The 20,851-nt window shown below is 56.4% G+C and overlaps 4 protein-coding genes across 9 annotated transcripts in view; 2 read left to right on the top strand and 2 right to left on the bottom strand.

Annotated features, from left to right (window-relative positions):
- NSD1 (nuclear receptor binding SET domain protein 1) overlaps positions 1 to 3,346 on the top strand; it is a 127,057-nt gene extending 123,711 nt beyond the window's left edge. For all 5 annotated transcript variants that reach the window (XM_049775685.1, XM_049775683.1, XM_049775684.1 and 2 more), the window contains 2 exons: positions 486 to 690; positions 1,497 to 3,346. In XM_049775685.1, coding sequence (XP_049631642.1) covers positions 486 to 690; positions 1,497 to 3,055 — 1,764 coding nt within the window. In that variant the 3' untranslated portion in view covers positions 3,056 to 3,346. The remainder of the gene's footprint in view (positions 1 to 485; positions 691 to 1,496) is intronic.
- Positions 3,347 to 7,308: 3,962 nt separating this feature from the next.
- Positions 7,309 to 8,890, bottom strand: RAB24 (RAB24, member RAS oncogene family). Its single transcript, XM_049775772.1, has 8 exons — positions 8,709 to 8,890; positions 8,562 to 8,630; positions 8,407 to 8,485; positions 8,240 to 8,307; positions 8,060 to 8,159; positions 7,912 to 7,962; positions 7,732 to 7,794; positions 7,309 to 7,637 (listed from the first exon to the last, which is right to left on the bottom strand). Exons 1-8 carry the CDS (start codon positions 8,823 to 8,825, stop codon positions 7,573 to 7,575), a joined length of 612 nt encoding a protein of 203 aa, XP_049631729.1. The 5' UTR covers positions 8,826 to 8,890; the 3' UTR covers positions 7,309 to 7,572.
- A 396-nt stretch (positions 8,891 to 9,286) lies between these two features.
- Positions 9,287 to 11,946, top strand: PRELID1 (PRELI domain containing 1). Its single transcript, XM_049775769.1, has 5 exons — positions 9,287 to 9,390; positions 10,040 to 10,265; positions 11,200 to 11,313; positions 11,418 to 11,496; positions 11,572 to 11,946. The coding sequence occupies exons 1-5, from the start codon at positions 9,299 to 9,301 to the stop codon at positions 11,703 to 11,705; spliced, it is 645 nt and encodes a 214-aa protein (XP_049631726.1). The 5' UTR covers positions 9,287 to 9,298; the 3' UTR covers positions 11,706 to 11,946.
- A 477-nt stretch (positions 11,947 to 12,423) lies between these two features.
- On the bottom strand, positions 12,424 to 15,744 carry MXD3 (MAX dimerization protein 3). Of its 2 annotated transcripts, XM_049775770.1 has the most exons (6): positions 15,675 to 15,744; positions 15,443 to 15,548; positions 14,908 to 14,937; positions 14,669 to 14,783; positions 12,744 to 12,924; positions 12,424 to 12,655 (listed from the first exon to the last, which is right to left on the bottom strand). In XM_049775770.1, the coding sequence occupies exons 1-6, from the start codon at positions 15,742 to 15,744 to the stop codon at positions 12,540 to 12,542; spliced, it is 618 nt and encodes a 205-aa protein (XP_049631727.1). In that variant the 3' UTR covers positions 12,424 to 12,539. The 2 variants fall into 2 exon arrangements, with proteins under 2 accessions (XP_049631727.1, XP_049631728.1); XM_049775771.1 differs by lacking the exon at positions 14,908 to 14,937.
- Positions 15,745 to 20,851: the final 5,107 nt, after the last annotated feature.

Here is a 20,851-nt window from a genome sequence, read left to right as displayed (position 1 = left end):
AATCTAACTCACATACGTCACTCTTCCTTGGTTTGGGAATTACTGGGTGAATTAGAAAGGAGGTTGGGGCCAGGTTGGGGCATGGAGGTGAGGCGTTTGCCCTGCATGCAGGTCGGTGGTTCGAATCTCAGCTTCCCATATGGTCCCCTGAGCCTGACAGCAGCAATTTCTGAGCATAGAGCCAGGAGTAACCCCTGAGTACTGCCAGGTGTGACTCAAAAACCAAAAGAAAAAAAAAAAAAGAAAAAGGAGGAACCACTTTCACACCGGGACTATAGGCCTCAGAACAAAGCGGCTCCTCCTGTGCTTACATCTGTGGGAGGTATAGATGGCACATGGCCGCAGCACGTCGACATCCCACTGCAGGACTCTTTCCTCGGCACCCCCGGCCCCCATCTCTGAGGAGAAGTGGTGGCTTGGCTAGTTAACCAGGTCAAGCTCCCATGTTTACCCAGATTGCTGACTGCTCAATGTCTGACCTCTAGAATCAGCCTATTGCCTCGGAAGAAAAGGCCAAGAAATTTAAGAGGAAGCAACACGGGAAGCGCCGGAGCCAGGGTGAAGTCACCAAGGAGCGTGAAGACGAATGTTTCAGCTGTGGGGATGCTGGCCAGCTCGTGTCTTGCAAGAAGCCAGGCTGCCCAAAGGTTTACCATGCAGACTGCCTCAACCTCACCAAGAGGCCTGCAGGTTGGTGCCCATGTCCAATCCAAGAAGGACTTCCCCAGTAGTTCCCCAAAAACTTGTGCTAGTTTTCTCCATGAGGAAGAAAATGGCAATTGCCAGAGCATTTTCTTTGCGTTGGTTATCATGCTGTCCCATGGGGATAATAAGGCTGCCCCATCTTCCTGTGCTACTGAGTAGGAGTCCTGGGCAGTTTGCTAAATGACTGAGGTGAAAACAGCTAGACAGACGGGCTGGACTGTGTGTCCGATATGTATGTGACTGAAATGTCCAGCCATAGTCCATGAAAGAGAGGTCTGCGGGCCCTCTATGCTCAGTTGCCCTTGCCATGGAAGCAACCCACGAGACTGATGAGAGTGACAGTGACCTATGGGAAAGGGATGACCCAGTTTTGGTCCCTGGACAGCTCTGGCCCTGTATCCACTTCCAAGATCTGGAGGAATAGCAGTGGAAAGAGGTCACCCCACACACCATCTTGTGGGTTCCAGAAAGGGGGTATTAGAAATCAATTTGAGTTTGGGGCCTTTAGGGGCAGGAGCTATCCAGTGTTGAGGACTTGGCTTGCCAGTGTTGCAGCACTGATGTGCCCCAGCACTGCAGTCACTGTGTTGTGCCATGCATTTTTCACTCTGCTTTCCTGCCCTGTTTCAGACAGCAGTGTGCACACACTTGGTCAGTATCTTCCTTGCTGAGGCATATGCTAGCTTCTGCTCTTCCCTTTGGGCAGTGGTCATAGGCGAAATCTATTTGTCTGTCCACTGAGCAGCTCCGCACCACCTGCCTTCTTCAGCTGTGTTTTTTGTCTGTTTTAGGGAAGTGGGAATGTCCCTGGCACCAGTGTGACATCTGTGGGAAGGAGGCTGCCTCCTTCTGTGAGATGTGCCCCAGCTCCTTTTGCAAGCAGCATCGTGAGGGGATGCTCTTCATCTCCAAGCTGGACGGCCGTCTGTCCTGCACTGAGCATGACCCCTGCGGGCCCAATCCCCTGGAGCCTGGGGAAATCCGTGAGTACGTGCCACCCCCTGGGCCACCGCCCCCTGGGCCCACGGCATCGGAGAAGCCCGTGGACACTTCCCCACCGCTCTCACTGGCCAAAAAAGCGCCACCAGGGACCTGCCCACGGCTGTCCCAGCCTGACCGGCCACCTCCTGGTAGAACTGATTGCAGGCCTCAGTCTGTGGACAGGGGCCGGGACCCAGCTGGGGCAGGGACCAAGGCCCCCTCCTCAGCGTCCAACCAGAAGCCCCCGGACCGGCCCTGTGTTGTGGCTACAGGACCCCGACCCCCACCCTCTGATAAGCCTTCTCCCGTCTCTGGCCCCACCACCTCCACCTCAGTCAGGTCCCCACCACTGGATCGATCTCCAGGGGCATCTGAACCCCGGCTGGAGAAACCCAGAGGTGCTGCCAGCTCACGGCCCCCCACCCTGGAGAAGAACCCAGTTTCTACTGGCCTGAGACTGCGTCCACAAGACAAACTGCTGCTTCCCAGTGGCCCCAAACTTCAACCTTCTGACCGGCCTCCCGAGAAACCCCATGGTCCCCTGACCCAGAGACTGCCACCTCCTGACAAAGTCTTATCAGCTGTGGTGCAGAGCCTGGTTGCCAAGGAGAAAGCACTACGGCCAGTGGATCAGAACTCTCAGGCCCAGAACAGAGCAGCCCTGGTTGTGGACTTCATTGACCTCACCCCTTCCCACAAGGAGCTTGCAGCTTCTCCAGATGCCGGCCCACAGCTCCCAGAAAAGATACCTGCGCTGGAGGCCAGCTTGTGGCCCGCCAGCAAAGCCCCGGGCGAGCGGAGCAGCATTTCTGATCCTGGTCTTCAGGCCCCTGGGAAAGCTGCTGCTTCTGAGCATCCTTGGCAAGCTGTTAAGTCACTCAGCCAGGCCAGACTTCTTCCTCAGCTCCCTGCCAAGGCTTTTCCATATGAGTCAGCAACTCAGGCCCCAGGTCGTGCCCCAGCTGGGCCTGACCCTGCAGTGCCTCCCCTCCAGACTGCGGGGTTATTGAAGCAGGTGAAGCAGATTACCACGGGCCAGCAGCTCTCGGGCCTTGCTGCCAAAAGTGGGGTGTCCTACAGGCCTATGGGGAAGATCCCCAGCCCGCTCCCTATGGAAGAGAAAAAACTGCCCACCTCTGAGCAGCGGCCCTGGGCCTTGGGCAAGGCCTCCCCAGGGTCTGGGCTTTGGCCCCTAGTGGCCGGACAGACCCGGGGGCAGTCCTGCTGGTCCTCTGGGAGTACACAGACATTGGCTCAGACTTGCTGGCCCCTTGGGAGAGGGAAAGACCCTAAGCCAGAGCAAAACCCACTTCCAACTCTTAACCCGGCACCTTCCACTCACAAGTGTCCAGAGTCCGACCAGAAATGAGAGCATCGGTGTCACCTGACCAGTGCAGCCACCTCTGGGTTCTTGGGGATGGGAGAGCTTCCATCTTTCCTTCCCCCTTAAACAGACCACAGTCCCCAACTCTTTTCCACTGTTACTTTATTCTTCCCTTATGTCCCGACACTCAGACCTTGTGACATTTTTTCAGTGGGGCATGTGGTTGTGTGAACTGTGTCTGGGATTGCAGTGGGCCCCAGCTGAGGAGACAGGCAGACCTGGGTCTTCCCATCTTTACATGGTCAATTGAAAATAAAAAGTCCACTCTCGAGTCAAGCACGGGATTCCATTCTGGCGGGCAGGTCTGAAGATAGAGGACACACCAGGCAGCATTTGCACCCCACCCACCCCAGGCAGTGGTGGTTGCTCATTGGGGCCTGAGCTGTTGTGAGATTTTGGACCAGGGAGTTCTATTTCATAATGGCTTTTTTTGGTGTGTCAGCACGAGGTGAAGTGGGGGAGTATGCCATGGTCTGTGACGGACCAAGCATCTGGGGAAGTAGAGTTGGCAAACTGTCCCTTCCCTCCCGGCCTTTGCTCCTTTCACACATATGCCCTGCCTCTCATTGGCTCCTAACACTCAGGTGCTTTCAGATTTCAAAGATGGGGGTGGGGTCAGCCAGCACAGCCCTCTCCTCTCCCTACCCAACAAATCCTGGACTCACCTAACCCCCCGGTGTGCCAGAAGATGACCCTTGCCTTCTCATTTGGCCTGAGGCAGGTGGCCTGTGCTCTTGGCCTCTCACACACACACACCCTTTGAGGCCTGGTCTGGGATGAAGTACCCAATAGGAGAGGGCCCCCTTGGACCCATTGATGCCATTCTTGCTGCCCTGAGTGGGGCCAACAAGGCTGGGAAATCTGTTGGTGCTATCATGCCCTCCACCTACCATCTGCCCCTCAGTTGCCCTCAGGAACGCTGTTTGGCAGGCAGCCCCTTCCGTAGTCCTACCCTGCTCTGCCCTACCCAACTGTGTTACCTCTGCTTTGCCAACATTGCCAGCAGTGTCCACCAACTGGCTGTCTCCTGCCTGCTGGGCAGTAGTTAGGCTGGCTCCCAGCAGGAATCTGTTCTGTCATACCCCATATGCCTCCCTGCTTCCATTTCTGGTGACTTCTGACCCTTGGAGCAGGGCACAATCGTCATTGATAGAAGCATTTGCGCTTTATATACAGATTTTAAAATTTGCTTTTTTCTTCCCAGAGTTCATCTACGGAATTCGAGACGCTTGAGCTGAGGCAGAGGCACAGGGTACCCTGTTGGAGGGAATGCCATGCTTTTCTGCAGGACCCCTCGCTGCAAGCTGGGGCCTCTCCTCTGGTTCAGCGGCCTCATCCTGCCCTGTCTTCTCTCTCTATCCTTCGTATCAGAGAAGCACAACTTCTCTGTCCCAAAGGGAGAGCTAAGATAAAGCAACTTATTTTCTTTGCAAAGAATTTTAAACCATGAAAGATATTTTTAAAGATGTTCACCTGGGCCTGAGAAGTTGGTTCTCTTTAAGTATTTTATCATGTGTGAGAATAATCAGTATATAACTGCAGCTAGTCAGTCCCTCCTGTCTCCCTTAGGTTGTCTGAGTAGGGTTTGCCTGGTGCCAGTCCTGTGCCCCTTTCTATCAGCCCTAGTTGTGAGCAGAAAAAAATCCCCTGCACTGCACTGTTGCCTCTCCTTTCACTGTGCTGTGTCCAGTTACCGTAGCTCTTTGTTTCATGAAATAAACTGTGAATTTTGGGGGGGAGGGGGGTTAGGGTTGGTGCAGGCTGTGTTTTAAAAAAATTGTTTTTCCTTTTCCAGTGGAGCAATTGCCTTTGAAGTAGGGAATGAAGTGACAGCTGCAGACAGATCCCCAGTGTCTACCGCTCTCTGTGCGAGAGTTGTGCTTTGCTCGCCACCCACCACCCCAACCACCCCTCACCTTTGTGTTTGGGGACGCTTTGGGGCTTTCTCTTCCTTGCCATTTACCTGTGGCCTGTCTGGGAGTCCTAGTGGTTGCCATTTCCCCAAAGGGTGGTCAGGTGACTCACGGCTGGCTATTGAAGGACCTGGGGGTTGAAACAGGACCCAACCCCAGGTTAGCAGTCAGTGGGTAGTTTGAAATGGGGACCCCTGGATCCTTCCTGAGTGCTCTCAGAAGTGCCTCATCTCTGCAAGATGGGACGCAAGTAACAGGCATGGACCTGAAAACCAGGATCTCCGATAGCACCTTGAGATTAGCCTCCAGGAGTCTCAAAGGGGGATGCCACTGTGTCTTTGGGGAACATTGAAGGCTGGGAACTTTCTGTGGAAACCATCAGTGGGATTCAGAGCCAGTCCTGGCTTTCACTGTTTCCTCCCAACAATAGTGGCTGAGATGGAGTTGTCAGTGCTGCCCTCTTCTCAGCAGCTCCCACACTACTTCCTTAATCATGCGGGGAGTCCTGCATTTCTTGGACTGCATCTTCATTGCTGTTTTTGAGTGTTCTTGGGAGGGCAAAAGGGGCCCCAAGTGATAACTGCTGGGCTGGAGAGGGCAGGAGTAAGGCCCTAATCCTGGGAACATCCTACATCATTCAGAGCCCTTGCAGGTGCTGCAGGAACTTCTCATTAGTCAGTGCTCAGCGGGGTCCTGGAGATGCAGTAGAGTTCATTGACACAAGCGCATACACACACACACACACACACACACAATGTAATTAATGATGGTGCTAATTTCCTGGTACAACCAAGCACTGCCAAGGGTTGAGGGCCTAGAGAATCCCAGTTTCCTGTTGGGAAGAGGTTGTCAGGACAGTGATCCCAAAGCTCTGCAACTTGGGGAAGATCTAGGGAAGTCTGCACAGCAGCTCTGGTGGCCTCAGAGCTGGGAGATGTCAACCTATCTGGCTACACACAACCCCCACTCAAAGGATGATGCTGGGCATCTCCCTCTTCTCAGAGCATCTCTGGCTTCTGAAGACTAAGGGACTTTCTTACTGGAGGGCAAGGAGCATGATTTAACCATGAGACCCATAAGCTGGGAAGGGCCCACTGGCATGCTGAACTCGGACTTAGGGGGCAGGGGCGCCTGAGCCCTGTTCTCAGGACCTGCATAAGACTGGAGGGTTGGCAGGTGATGGCAGCTGCAGGAAGGAGGATTAGGGTGCTTTAAACTTCCCAGGGAAAGGGGCTGTGGGTGCCGCCTGTGTGCGTGAGGATGTGTGTGGATGGGTGAGTGCAGCATACGCCTGGGTCAGGGAGCAGGTCTGAGACCTGGCAAAGCAGCCAGTGGAAGGAGCGCCCTTTTACATTTTTAAGAGGGCTGGGGAAGGGGCGGTCCGATAAGGCCCATCACTGGCTTATTTGCCCCACCCCCAGCCCATAGGTTGTCCGTCGTAAGAGATACTCCTAGTGAAAAAAGGGGAGGCCTATGCTAGGAATCCCCATAAATATGTACTGTAATTCTTTGTATATAGAAAAATTACTGTAAAGTAAAGTTTAACTTTACTCTTATACCCTGTGTTTTGTTTTCTTGTTTATGGGAAGTGAGCTGGAGGAGGGGAAGGGACTCCTGGGGTGCACAGGGAGATACATGCTCAGGGCAGCTGTCACTCTAGTCCCTAAGAAATCTGTAGGCTGAAGCAATAGTATGGTGGGGAAGGTGTTTGTCTTACATGTTGGATTTACTCCTCAGTATCCCATGCCTGCTAGGAGTGATCCCTGAGTGCAGAGTCTGGAATAAACCTGGACATCACTAGGTGTGGCCCAAAAACGAAGCCTACATCACCCACAAAGGGATATTTTGAGGAATTTTTTTTTTTTTTTAGAAAAAGGAAGTGAAAACAAAAAGCACGTCTTAACCACTGGAGACAATCACTAGGAATCCCTAGGTCTCCAGAGCTGCAACTCCCATTCTGGCTATTGTCCTCTAACCCAGTTCCCAGGGTGACTTGTCTTTTAGCCCTCCAGTTTCCAACTGGAGAGCCCCTTTTCCAAAGCTGAAAACCTCACTGGAGGAAACCAGCCTGAAGCAAGAAATCTATGGACCCTGAGCCCTGGTGTGGGAGCATGTGTGGGTCCTCCATGAGTACAGTGTGGTGTGGGTGGGGTTAGGACGCATGACTAAAGGATCTTGTCCAGCCAGTGTGAGCTGGAGGTGCTGTTGGCCTTTTGATCTCAGTGCCTTAGGCCACCCTCCCTACTCAAAAGACTTCCACAGGACTCAGTGCTTCCTTCTGGGCAGGGTGTCGGCTCTCCATGCACACAGGGTTGGGGCCAAAAGTCACAGTGCATTTGACTTTATTTACATGTCAGAAGTCACTTCAATCTTCATCAGTTGGGCTGGCATGCCAGCCACAGCAGCCCGCACCCTTCTCGAGCCTCTCAGCCAGTCTGCCACCCGACCTAGCACAGGGACCAGCTCAGGCTGGCAGCACCTCTGCTTCCTGGGCCACTGGGGTCGTGGCCGATGAAGGCCACCCAACGCAGACAAACACTGGGCCCAGCTCCTGGGATTCCTCTACCACCTCCATGCCAGGGGGAGGGGTCAGTGGTGACAGCAACTGTAGAAGTAGGGGTTTGGCTTCTGGCTCAGGTCCACACCCTTGTCCTCTGTCAGAAAGGAGCACAGCTCAGCACCCTTCATCACCACACCAGGGGGCCCCAAGGGCCGGAGGAAGTTTCCTGAAGCCAGGGATGCACGAACCTGTCATCACCTGGAAGGCAGCCACACTGACGTAATCCTCCGCCACTTTCTGGAACAGCTCGTCTGGCAGAAAGGGGGACAGTCAGTGAGGGTTTCATGCCAGGGGTATCGTACCCCCAGCCCCACCGCTGCTCTGGGGTCCACACAGCCTCGCACGGGGGACTAAGGGGCAGCACTCACCCACACTCTGGCCCGTCTTGCTGGACGTTTCGAAGAGCTGAGCTTTGATATCTGTAAAGAGCAGAGCAAGGAAGGTTCCTGCCTGCCTGCCCGCCCCACCCTGGGGTGGCCCACCCACTCGCCCCCCCTCAGTGCAAGCCGCAGCTACTGTCTGCATATTCCTGGACGTCGTGGAAGTCCACGCGGCGGCGGCGGCGGTCTTCCTCCAGCAGGTCGCTCTTGGTGCCACAAAGGTAGATCTGGCAGCCCTGGAGCCGAGGGGGCGATGTCAGGCGCGGAAGGCACGAGGGGTCGTGTCCCCCCCCCCCCCGGGATCCGACCCCTTTACCTCCTCCAGGCTGCGCAGCTCCTTCACCCAAAACTTGGCCCTCTCGAAGCTGCCGCTGTCCGTGAGGTCTGGGTGTGCAAGCGGAGGGAACAGGCCCACACGCCGGGTCGGAGGCCGGCCTGGGCTCGCCACCCCTTGGGCCCCCGACCCTCACGCCCCTCCCTTACCGTAGCAGACGATGGCCGCCTTGGCGCCCCGGTAGTAGATGCGGCTCATGGCCTCATAGCGCTCGGAGCCCGCGGTGTCCTGGACAGCGGGGGAGACGGTTCGGGCCGGAGTCCTGCGCGGGGCCCCCAGCCCGGGGCGCCCCGGGGCCACTTACCCAGATGCCCAGCGTCACGGTCCGGTCCCCGACGGACATCACCTTGGCCACGAAGGCGGCGCCGATGGTCTGCGGGCAGCGGAGGGGAGCGTGAGGTCCGGCCGCCCCGCCCGCCCCGGCCCCCCGAGTCTGGCCGAGCCGGCTCACGTTCTGGTAGGGCCCGGCCAGGAAGCGGTCGTGCACGTAGCGCTCCACCAGGCTGGTCTTGCCCACGTACTCCTTGCCCAGCATCACCACCTTGACGTCCACGCGCTGCCCGCTCATGCTCCGCGCCGCGCCGCGCCGCGCCGGGCCTGACTCGCGCGCGGGCGGGCCGGCCGGCCGAGCTGGGCTCGTGGCTTCTCTCCCTCCTCCCTTCCTCGCCTCCGCGCTGCCGGGCCGCGGGGCCGCCGGTCGGGAGGGGCGCGGGGCGCGGGGCGAGAGGCGGGGCGGTCACGTGACCGCGCGCCGGAAGTGCCGGGCCCTGCGCCGGAAGTGCGCGCGGCGAGCCGAGCCGAGCCGAGCCGAGCAGGGCCGAGCCCGCATGGCGGCAGCAGCAGCGGGGACAGGGACGGCGGCGGCGGCGGCGGCGGCGGCTGGGGCGCGGCTCGGGGCCGACTGAGCGGCGCGGCTGGCGGGGTGAGCGCCGAGCCGCGACTCGCCGGCGTCCGCTGCTTGCGTGCCGCCCTCCCCGTCCTCCCTCCGGGCTCCGCACCCCGCATGCCGCGCGGGCCGGGCCGGGCCCTGCCGCCGGGACGATGGTCAAGTACTTCCTGGGCCACAGCGTGCTCCGCAGCTCCTGGGACCAAGTGTTCGCCGCCTTCTGGCTGCGCTACCCGAACCCCTACAGGTCGGCCGGGCGCCCCCGGGGAGGCGACGAAGGGCGGGGCGCGGGCCTCGGGGCTGGAATGCGCCCGGGGCAGGGCAGGGCAGGGCAGGGCAGGGCCGCACTGGGCGCGCCGGGAAGGGCTGAGGGTTGAACCGAGGGGCCGGAGAGATCGCGAGGAGGTGGCGCGTTTGCCTGGTTGCAGGACGGGGGTTCGAGTCCCGGCCTCCCGTACGGCCCCCTTGGGCCTGCCAGGAGCGATGTCTGAGCATAGAGCCAGGGAAACTGAGCGCGGCTCGGTGGGACCCCAAAACAAAAAGAACTGTGAGATTAGGGGCCAGTGAGAGAGAGAACACGCCAGTGGGGCGTTTGCCTTGCTTGTGGCCGACCTGGGACACACCTGGTTCGACCCCCAGCATCCCATATGGTCCCCCGAGCCTGCCAGGAGGAACCGCTGAGCGCTGCCGGGTGTGACTCAAAAACCAAAAAAGGGGGGGGGGGGTTTAAACCGAAGTGGAGCCGGGCCGCGCCCCTGGACCCCTGCTCTTCCTCCCACGCGGTGGCAAACGTAGTTTTGATGGTGGGGATGCTTAGGAGTTACTCGGGGGCCATCGGAGGTCGTGCGTGCCAGGCCAGCCCTTCAACCGCGGCCCTCCCGCTCTGGTCTCTGCAGCAAGCATGTGTTGACGGAAGACATAGTGCACCGGGAGGTGACCCCCGATCGGAAGCTCCTCTCCCGGAGACTCCTGACCAAGACCAACAGGATGCCGCGCTGGGCCGAGCGGCTGTTCCCCGCCAACGTCGCGCACTCGGTGTACATCCTGGAGGATTCCATCGTGGACCCGCAGAACCAGACCATGACCACCTTCACCTGGAACATCAACCACGCCCGGCTGATGGTGAGACTGGTCTCCCCCGTTTTCACTCCCTTCCCTAAAAAACGCAGCGTCCCAGGGATGCACTGTGGAGGGAAGTGCATTCACGTTTCTACCTCCATGCTGTGGCCATGGGTGGCACCTGCCTTAGGGCTCAGATGGGGGGAGACATTTCTACACAACATGTAAGAACCCAGTCCCTAAAAGTTCACTATTACGTAATGGATTTCTAGCCGAGATTTTTGGGGAAATGAGCGTTTCTACAATTTCCCTTTGACCTCTTGGTTTTGAAAACCTTGCATTGAGGAAATATTCTGAGCTGACTTCTCGGATGTGACCGCCTCCATTTCTGTGCAGGAACTGCTGATGTCTCAACCCATCTTCACAGCTGGTGGGGGGCTCCAGAGATCAAACCCAGTGCTTGCAGATGCCCTACCTACTGTCCTATTTCAGCCCTTTTTTTCTTTTACAGCTTTGGGAGGTAATGGAAAGTGGAGACACTGTACAGAGAAGGTGCCACCACCACCCCTTACCTCCATCACAGAGGGATACCCGCTCTGATTTTCTGTATTACTCTTATCCAGCCCATTTTAGGAATTCTCTGCCTGAGTGTTCAAGCCACCACTGAATTTTCCTTTTGGGTTTTTTGGGGGGATCTGAGGGCACGGTGCTTCAGGCTTACTCCTGACAGGGCTCAGGGCTATGGGATGTCTGGGATTGAGCCCAAGTGGACTTCTTCAAAAGCACTCTTCGTGTCTACTCTCTGGGTTTCCCTTTAACTGTGGCCTGCCAGGGAGTTAAGGGTGTGAGAACAGAATCTTGCCATGTCAATGCCACACAGACTCCAAAGAACCAGAACAAATACACATATCTATCTCAGCATATTGAGGGCCATGGATGAGGTCCCTGGGTCTGGCAGGTACTTCTGAGCAACATGCCCCTTCCCTTGGCTCCTTAGGTGGTGGAGGAACGATGTGTTTACTGTGTCAACCCGGATAACAGTGGGTGGACAGAAATTCGCCGTGAGGCCTGGGTGTCGTCCAGCCTCTTTGGGGTTTCCAGAGCTGTCCAGGTGAGCCTTGTGGGGTATCTGCTCCCAACAGGGGCAGAGGGAGGGGGGAGTGTCACCGGCTCAGTATACTGACTATATCCATCCCTTTTCTCACCTCTCCCCAGGAATTTGGTCTTGCCCGCTTCAAAAGTAACGTGACCAAGACCATGAAGGGTTTTGAGTACATTTTGGCCAAGCTACAAGGTGAGAGCCATGGACACAGCTGGGGGTGGCATCAGGCGGGAGACACTCGCTCTCACTCTTTTCATTTGGCCACAGGAGAGGCACCCTCTAAGACCCTGGTGGAGACAGCCAAGGAGGCAACGGAGAAAGCTACAGCCACGGCTCTGGCAGCTACAGAGAAAGCCAAGGACTTGGCAAGCAAAGCGGCCACGAAGCAGCAGCTGGTGTAACGCCATGGTCCAAACTATCCCATGTACTTGGTCATTAAAGTCAACTTCAGCCCTGTCTCCTTTCTGTGGGCTGGGCTGGGGGAGTCCTGGGTGGCACGGGCCAGCTCCCCTGCCCCATACTCATCCCCACCTCCAGAGGCAGGCAGACCAGCTGGACTGTGCGCCCCATGAGGCCAGGGGTCTTCTGTCATGTCCCTGTCGCTGGCACATGACAGGCACTCAATAAATACTGTTGAATCAAGCTGCCCAGCTCACTTGTTCTGAGTCCTAAGGCTTCACTTGGTGTCTCAGATCCACACTTTGGGTCTCAGGGAAATGACCCTCACCCCACTCCCTGCCGACCTCTGCCCTGTCTAAGGATGGGGGCCAGCAGAGGTGTCCAAGTTGCCAGCAACTTTGTTTTGGTGGATATATCTAGGGCAGTGTTCAAGGCAATATTTGGTTCTAGGGTTTGAATTCAGGTCAGTAGTAATGTACAAGGCCCTCCGTTCGGTTGTCTCTTGGGCTTATTGCCCCTTTCCAATGCTCACCAGCCACACTGTACGGAATTATAAAAGAGGCGTTTAATGAAAACTATATACATGATGTGGGGGGGGGGTAGGACAGAGACCAGGAGTCCTGGTGTCGGAAGGGAAGTGCTGCAGAGGGTCATAGACCCAAGTGCTATAAAAAAAATTTAAAATTTAAGGGCGCGTGAGCACACACGCGCGCGCACACACACACACACACACACAAAACCCCCATCCTCAGGAACAGTTCTCTCAGTTTCTCTCAGAAAGCCCTTTGAGTCCATCCACCAGGAGCCGGCCCTATCCAGGCAGGCAGCAGCTGGAGTTACAGCCAGGCAGCCCCCTGGTGGGAATAGCTGTGTTCCTGGCCAGTGCCACATGCCCCCAGCAGTTCATCGGGGCCCTCAAACACCAGGGTCTCCACATCCACCTCCAGCTCCTCTGTGAAGGGAAGGGCAGAGGGGCACTGGTCAGAGGGGTGCCAGGGTTGCAGCTTCCCACACCCACACTCCCTGTTCTTGGCATTCACCTGGGTCCGAGTCTGAGCGCTCTGAGACCCCTGATGAGTCCAGGCTGTCGGCCCGCAGCCGCTCTGCCCCTGCTGGGTCCCGCAGTTGCTGCAGCTGCTCCAGCTTCCGCCGCAGGTTCTGCTGGTGGCTCTGCAGCTGCTCCTTCACCTGGCAAGCCCACAGCTCCTGCTCCTCCAGTTTCTGCCAGCCAGGAGCAAGACACGGGAGTCAGGTCTTGGGGCTCACCCACCTGGGGCTACCGCTAGCAATTACCCCCTCCCAGCCCAAGACACTGCTGTGGCAGGACAAATCTCTTTCCTCTTTTGGGGCATGGCCACACTCAGCAATGCTCAGGAGTTTCTCCTTACTTTGCATACAGGGATCACAGCCCTGGCTGACTCAGGGGACCACATGGGATGCTAGGAATTGAACCTGGGTAGACTCCTGCAAGGCAAGCACCCTTTTTAAATGTTAAATGGCTATTTCTGGAAGGCCAACCCCGTCTTCTAGCATCCTAGGGCCAGTGTCTGCTAGAAAACAACACATGTAAGTGCTACCAGAAAATTCTAGGGCCCAAAGGAGGGAAAATGAGTAGGGGAAGAGGACTCCTAGGTTAGGCACTTGCCTGACCTCTGGCTAATTGGTGTAGCCCTGACACCAAGCAGGGTTCGTTCCGCAAGCACCACAAGGGGTCGCTCCTAACGAGACCCAGGCACAGCCTCTCACTGCAAGGTATGGCCCAAAATCCAAAAAGAAAAGAAAAAAGTGGGGCCCGGAGAGATAGCACAGCGGCGTTTGCCTTGCAAGCAGCCGATCCAGTACCAAAGGTGGTTGGTTCGAATCCCGGTGTCCCATATGGTCCCCTGTGCCTGCCAGGAGCTATTTCTGAGCAGACAGCCAGGAGTAACCCCTGAGCACCGCCGGGTGTGGCCCAAAATCCAAAAAAAGAAAAAAAAAAAAAGAAAGTGTTTACTCTCTGGGTAGTCCACACAAACCAACCAGCACTCCCAGAATTCAGCTGTCCAAATGATATTCTTTGTGGGAGTCTGCTATGGGCTTTGTTTACTCCTGATTTTGTGCTCGGATCACTCCTAGCACTCGGGGTCACTATGGGGTAGTGAGGACTGAACCCAGGTCAGCTGCAACAAAGTGGCTGACTGGGCATTTAGGAGCAAAACCAAGTTGCAGGTCCTTGGACTCAAATCTGCTCTGCCAACAACTAGACTGTGGTGTGCAGACCTGTCCACTAGAGGGCTCCAAGTGCCTTCCCAGCAGCAGCCGCTGGTGGCCTGAAGCAGCCTCTGCAAAGGGCAGCAGGATGGGGAAGTGACAAGCCGGGGACCCACCATCCAACCTGTCCCTCAACGTGGGTTACTCAGCTTCGGACAGTCTTGGGGCAAACCCCATTATTTTAGTCCTAAAATTTCCTGAAATAGTGGTGGGATGGCTGGAGCTCTGCCCAGTAAAACAGGCAGGCCTGCAAGTTCTTGGGGACAGGGGGATCAAACTAAACCTGGGAATCAAACTCAGGGTCTCATATGCTAGGAACGCACTGACCTAAATAAATAAATAAATAAATAAACAAATAAATAAAGCTGGAACGATAGCACAGCAGGGAGAGTACTTGCCTTGCACACTACTGATACCTCAATCTCATATGGTCCCAAGTCTGCCAGGAGTGATTCCTGAGTACAGTCAGAACTAACCCCTGAGCACCACCAGGTGTGGCTCTCCCAAATTTTTTATTAAAGGGCCTGAGTACAAGAGATGTTTGCCTCGCATATGGCCGGCTTGGGCTCAATCCCCAGCACCCCATCTGCTGCCAAGCCCCTGTTGATTGTCTCGTCAATTTTCCCCTGGTGGTGCAGCTTTGGCCTCTAAGAGCAAAGTCGGCTGCATATCCCTCCGAGGCCCACCTGCAGGGTCTCCCACGGACAGCCCTCACCTGGATGTGTGCCCGGGCCCTGCGCAGAAGACTCAGCGTAGTGGATCGGGCGCTGTCGGTTCCCAGGGGCATTTGCTGCCTGAGATGCTCCAGGCACCGCTTCAGCTGGGCACGCCTGCAGTAGGGAAAGTTTCTGGAGGACAGAGCTAGTCTGACCACACCAGTGCCAGAGAAGACAGGAGAGCCAGAGGGGCATTTGACACCCAGGGGGACGGGGAGCGTCAAGGACAGGGTCTCACCTGCGTTTCTCCAGCTCATTGTGCACGGACCTGCCAAAGCCGGGGAGCATGGGGTCAGAAGGTGTCCCCCAATCGCAAGAGCCTGCACTCCCCTCTACAAACGAGGAGTAAAATGTGGACAGAGGCCAACCCACAGCAGGCCATGGGAGCGTTCCAGGACCGAAGTGGCACTGGACCTGCTCGTAGGTCCCCAACACACATTCCCCCAGCAGGAAATGACCGGAAAGGCACGCAAGTCACGGGAACAGCACTGCAAAAGCGCAGAGGCCCGGAGAGGCAGAATCCAGAAGCCCTGTGCGGGACGTCGGAGATTCGCAGGGAAAAGCGTCTCTCAGGCGCCTGGCCACAGGCAAACGGGCGCCCAAGCCTCGCCAGTCTCGGCTGACCTGAAGAGCTTGGGGTTTGGGGCGCGGTGGGGAGATGAAGGCAAATAAAGCAGGGCCATCCCCGGACCAGCAGAGAGCGACCAAGCAAGCAAGCAACCAACCAGCGGAGGAGACCGCGGAGAGTGAGTGCCCCGTTCCCCGCGCCTTACCGCCCAGTGTCCTGCGCGCCCACGACTTGGGGGGCCCGCCTCCTTTTCGGGTGCAGCGCGCCGGGGCTCCGGGGCGGGCACGGGGACGCGTAGCCATGCTCGGCCTCTGCGGGGGACAAGCCCCGGGGTCGGTCAGGGCGCGGTCCGGCCCGGGGTGCGCCCTGGTGGGGGGCGGAGCACGCGCCCACGCCCCAGCCCGGGGTTCGCCCTCTTTCCCTCCCTCCGGCCTCACCTCTCTCGCGGCGCTCCAGGAACTCCGCGGCCTGCAGCAGGACCTGGATGTTGCGGGGCCCGGGCTCCATCGGGCGCGGGCGGGAGCGGCGACCCCACTTTGTCCCGACCGAGTAACCGCCGCGGAGCAAACACACGCGCGCGCGGCCCGCCCCGAGGCGGGGCCCCCGGCCGGGACAGCCCAGCGCCTGGCCGCGCCCCTCCGACCTCCCCTCCCGGTCGGCCCCGAGCGCAGCTGCCCTCGGCCGAGAGCTCTCGTGCCGCGGCCCGCGCGGCTCCCCGGCGGCCCGCACCCCGCCTCGCCTCGCCTCGCCTCCGCCCCCGGCCCCGGCCCCGGCCCCGCGCGGGCCAGGGGCCGCCTCCGGCCGGTCGGGTCGGGCCGGGCCGGACTGGGCCGGGCGCGCCGCACGTGGGTGCCGCGGGGGCGGGACGCGGAGCCGCCGCTGATTGGCTTCTCGTCGGCGCGCCCTCTGACGTCAAGGCGGGAGGGCGCGTCGGCGAGGCCTCCGAGGCGCCTATTGGCTGCCCGAGGCCCCGCCCCGCCCGCCCTTGGCGCTTCGTCCGGGCGGGAAACCGCGCCGGGTTCAAATTTGAAAACGCGGGTTCCGGCGGGGCGGGGCGCGGGCGCGCGGAGTGGAGGCGCGGGGGGCGCGCCACGTTCGCAGTCTCAGGCTCCTCTGTCTCCTGGAAGCTCCTCCCTGTGGGTCCCCGAGGGGCGACTCCGGCCCCGTGCCCCGACTTTCTGGCTTCCCGGGCCGCTGTGCGCACTTTTGGGGCGCCCGAGCAGGCGTGGCCACCCACCTCCGCCCCGACAGCGACTTCGGGTGGAGACGGGAAACAGCAGCTGTTGAGGCTCAGCTGGTGATCGCAGGCTCGACTCAGGCCTTCACCGTCGCCGAAATGAACTTAGGGGCGTCGTTCGCTGCTGGGGCCACCCCCGCTGAAGAGCTGTTCCCGGCTCCGTGCTCTGGAGTGACCGACCTCTGACGTTGTTTGGGCCGAGCATCTGGGTACGACCGATCCGACTGATCTGACACACGCAAGCGCCCTCTTTAGTCCTTGTGCTAGCTCTCTGCCCCCTCCCCAACCTTGGGGTGCTTTAGAGTTCCTTGGGGTGGGGGTCGGAAATGTCAGTAGTTGGACAGCCAAAGCCAGAGCTTTAGTGGGCTAAAATACCTGCGAATCCCCAGCACAGCCAGCAGTGTCCCCAAACAGACGCACCTCATGAGGCCTTTGGGCAGAATGGAGATGGTTAGGTTCAAAGACTTGCATGGAGCTCTGGATTCCATCCCCAGCACTGTATGGGACCCGAAAGATAGTACGGTGGTAAGGCACTTGCCTTGCATGCAGACTACAACTGGGTGTGATCCCCAGCACCACATCAAGTCCTCCAAGCGACATCAGGAGTGATCCCTGAGCAAGAGCCAGGAATAAGCCCTGAAAACTGCTGGATGTGGCCCAAAAACAAAACCCACAAAAGGGATTATTATTCCTGGTTGCTGGGAACCTGTCCAAAGAGGAACCCGCTAAGTCATTTCGAAAGGACAGCCTGCTTTGGGGAAACAAACTACTTCCTTCCTCTCCCTTCAATATTTTTATTTTTTTATTTTATTTGGGGGAGTTTTGGGCTCTTCACTCAGGACCACGTCTGGCAGAGCTCAGGGAACCTTATGGAATGGCAGGGGTTGAACTCAGATTGGCAGCTTGCGAGCCCAGCCTGCACTTCTGTGCCTTCAGTCCCCTTCCTCTACCTCCTGAATTTTGTTTAGCTTTTGGCAGGGGATATAAATATATAGATTCTATTTAGGTGAGAGATATGACTGAGGATGGAAGCGAGTGCCTCATTCATGCAAGTATTCTGCCACTAAGCTCATCCCAAACTACAAGTGATTGACATGCCACATCTGTTAGGAGTGTGAAAGCCAGGGACACTTTATTATTTGGGGGACACATACTGCAATGTTTAAAGGTCACTCCTGACAATGTGCTCAGGAATTACTCTTGGAAGGCTCAGGGGACCATCTGAGATGCCAGAGATTGAATCCACAAGGGAAGTCTCCTACCCACTGCTATCTCTCCAGATCCAGGGTGTAGTATATGAAAAAGTTTCCATAAGATTATCCTTGGAATTGTTGTATATAAAAGTGTTTCCTTAGGATTGTTCTGTGACTATTGCCCCACCTAGCCCTTCCAGGTGGGGCGCTGTGGAGTTGGCAATAAATAGCTTGATGGACAGGGGAGAGGGACCTTCTGCGAAAGCTGCCGGCTGCAGGAGGATTCTCTGGCTCTCTTTGCCCAATCTTTTACACCCTATCCTTCTTGTCTGTGTGGATTATTATTTGCTGCGAATAAATATTACCAAGGTCTTCCCCCGAAAGGGGACAAGGGGATGGGAAGTAATTTCTCATTCTGGGGACTGTTCTTGGACTCACAAATACCCAGCAAAGTTAACAGCGAAGATACCTTACACCAGGGAAGTACATTTTTGAGGCTCCCCAGAAACACTTAGGTCAGTGAACTCCTGAGCACCACTAGGGATGGTCCATAAAGACTTGTTTTGGGATCACAACTGATGGTACTTAAGGCTTACTCAGGGATCACCACTTTGGGGGACTCAGGGACCCTACAGGGAGCCATGTGTAAGACAAATGCCCTCCCCACTCTATCTTTCCAGCCCCAGGATTGATCTCCAGTATGCAGGATCCCCAAGCACCAAGCCAGGAAGAGCCGTGGGCATACTCAGTATGGCCCCCCAAAAGACTTTTTTTTTCCCAAACAGGCTAGAGAGGTAGGACAGGAGTGAAGACACTTGCCTTGTAAGTGATGAAACAGAGTTCGATCCCCAGCCCTGAGGCCCACTAGAAGTGATTTCTAAGCAGAGCCAGAAATAAACCCTAAGCACTGACAGGAATGCCCCCCCCCAAAAAAAAAACTCAAAAAATAAAAGTGTAGGGGCCAGAGCAATAGCGCTGCGGTAGAGCACTTGCCTTGCATGCGGCTGATTCAAGATGGACCTCTGTTCGATCCCTGGCGTCCCATATGGTCCTCCAAACCAGTAGTGATTTCTGAGCGCATAGCCAGGAGTAACCCCTGAACCAGGTGTAGCCCAAAAAACCAAATAAATAAAAGTGAGGGGCCAGAGCAATAATAGTACAGCAGTACTATTGTACTGGCATTATACAAGGGTGACCTGGGTTCCATTCCCAGAGTACCATATGTTCTCCAGAGCACTGCCAGGTCTAATTTCTGAATATAGAGCCAGGAGTAAGTACTGAGCACCGACTGGATGTGGCCCAGAAATGTAAATTAATACACAAATAAAGTGGACAATAGCCTTGCACACAACTGACTGAGGTTCAATTCCTGCCATCCCATATGGTCTCCTGAACACTGCCAAGAATAATTCCTGAATGCAGAGCCAGGAAAAAGCCTGAGATATGTCAATATGTTGTATGTGGGAAATCCCCCTACATTTTTATTTTTGGGCCACACCCAGAGGCGCTCAGAGGGTACACTTGGCTCTGCACTCAGAAATCGCTCCTGACAGACTGGGGGACCATAAGAGATGCCAGGAATCAAATCTGGGTCCATCCTGGGTTGGCCTCATGCAAGCCAAATGCCCTACCACTGTGCTATTTCTCCAGCCCTGCCCCTAAATTTTTTAAATAAAATCTCACATGTCCTCCCTGCTCACAGCTTTCCCTTTCTTTTGTTGATGTGCGGCCACACAAGTTGGGCTGTGAGGCTCACTGTAGATCAATCATCAGATTACAGTGCTCACACACCTGGCCTTGGTGGGGCTCCCCAGAGGTCACCCCTGTTAGACATAACAAAAGACCTTGCCTGCCAGCACATAAAAGGCAGCACTGCAGCTGGGAACTACTACTGCTGCCAGGATTTCAAGTGGGCAGCCTCAGGAATTTAACTCATAACCTCCTGCTGGCAGGATTCCCAGGTAGGTGATCCCAACTTGAATTCATCACTTCCTGCTTAGAAGGCTGCACTTTAGCCTAAGAGCTAAACCTACCCCAGTAGGTACGACCATCTTTACTGCATGCTTTCAAAGGCGTGCAAGGGAGCTGTTCGAGTGTGCTTGGCAGACACTAAATGAAACTCCCTATTTTTTCCAGCGATGCTTAGGGATTACTCTTGGCTCTGTGCTCAGAGATCATTCCTAGAAGTGCTCAGAGGATCATGATTTGCCCACATGCAAGGCAAGTGCTGTATTTACTATTTTGCCCCACAAATGAAAGTTCTGTCAGCTTCTTTTACAGTTGTGAGAAGCACACTGCTCACCATACCTGGGCTGCCAAAAGGTGGGGGCACCCCAGAAGGAACTTCAACCTGGAAGAGCAGAAAAGTCAGTGGCAGATACTGGGGTGCAGTAACCATAAGACAAGAGGGAAATGAGGGAGCCAGAGAGATAGCATGGAGGTAGGACATTTGCCTTGCATGCAGAAGGACAGTGGCTGGAATCCCGGCATCCCATATAGTGCCAAAAGCCTGCCAGGAGCAATTTCTGAGCATAGAGCCAGGAGTAAACCGAGTGCTGCCGGGTGTGCCCCCCCCAAAAAAAAAAAAAAAAAGGAGGGAAATGAGGTAGAGGCAGAGTTTAGGGGATTCAGAAGAATGGAAGATGGGGCAGAAAAGAGAGCAGAGGGGTCTAGGCACTTAGATGCAAGGTCAATAGGTCAATTCCTTAGGATTCCCTGAGCCCCGCCAGGAGTGATCCCTGAGTACAGAGTTAGAAGAAAGTCCCGAACACTGACAAGTGAAGTTCTCAAACCAAAACCAAACAAAAGGAAAGGAGGGTATATATACAGGAGACAACAGAGTCAAGAACAAGACAAGAAGAAAGGGAGACATTCATGCCAGCCTGGAATGTGGGGAGGTCAGATTCAATCCCCACCAGGAGTAATTCCTTTTTTTTTTTTTTTTTTTGGAGTGTTGGGCCACACCCAGTGAGACTCAGAGGTTACTCCTGGCTCGCTCAGAAATCGCTCCTAGCTTGGGAGACCATATGGGATGCCGGGGGTCGAACTGCGGTCTGTCCTGGGTCAGATACATGCAAGGCAAGCGCCCTACCACTGCGTCATTGCTCCAGCCCTTCACCAGGAGTAATTCCTAAGTGCAGAGCCAGGAATGACCCCTGAGCATGGATGGGTGTAACCCAAACAA

This window comes from Suncus etruscus, chromosome 6 (assembly GCF_024139225.1).
Source record: "Suncus etruscus isolate mSunEtr1 chromosome 6, mSunEtr1.pri.cur, whole genome shotgun sequence".
Classification (NCBI taxonomy): Eukaryota; Metazoa; Chordata; class Mammalia; order Eulipotyphla; family Soricidae; genus Suncus; species Suncus etruscus.
This window is presented reverse-complemented; position numbering and strand designations above follow the sequence as displayed.

What these genes read in the sequence shown, in the direction of transcription:
- MXD3 (XM_049775770.1), bottom strand. Translation starts at nt 15,744, where the DNA reads ATGGAGCCCGGGCCCCGCAACATCCAGGTCCTGCTGCAGGCCGCGGAG. An exon ending in CCTGGAGCGCCGCGAGAGAG is followed by an intron (nt 15,549 to 15,674) that starts GTGAGGCCGGAG and finishes TGTCCCCCGCAG; the next exon opens with AGGCCGAGCATGGCTACGCG. An exon ending in GGCGCGCAGGACACTGGGCG is followed by an intron (nt 14,938 to 15,442) that starts GTAAGGCGCGGG and finishes CGGCTTTGGCAG; the next exon opens with GTCCGTGCACAATGAGCTGG.
- PRELID1 (XM_049775769.1), top strand. Translation starts at nt 9,299, where the DNA reads ATGGTCAAGTACTTCCTGGGCCACAGCGTGCTCCGCAGCTCCTGGGAC. An exon ending in TCAACCACGCCCGGCTGATG is followed by an intron (nt 10,266 to 11,199) that starts GTGAGACTGGTC and finishes TTGGCTCCTTAG; the next exon opens with GTGGTGGAGGAACGATGTGT. An exon ending in GGGTTTCCAGAGCTGTCCAG is followed by an intron (nt 11,314 to 11,417) that starts GTGAGCCTTGTG and finishes ACCTCTCCCCAG; the next exon opens with GAATTTGGTCTTGCCCGCTT.
- RAB24 (XM_049775772.1), bottom strand. Translation starts at nt 8,825, where the DNA reads ATGAGCGGGCAGCGCGTGGACGTCAAGGTGGTGATGCTGGGCAAGGAG. An exon ending in AGCTGCGCAGCCTGGAGGAG is followed by an intron (nt 8,160 to 8,239) that starts GTAAAGGGGTCG and finishes CCTCGGCTCCAG; the next exon opens with GGCTGCCAGATCTACCTTTG. An exon ending in TGCCTTCCAGGTGATGACAG is followed by an intron (nt 7,638 to 7,731) that starts GTTCGTGCATCC and finishes CCTTTCTGACAG; the next exon opens with AGGACAAGGGTGTGGACCTG.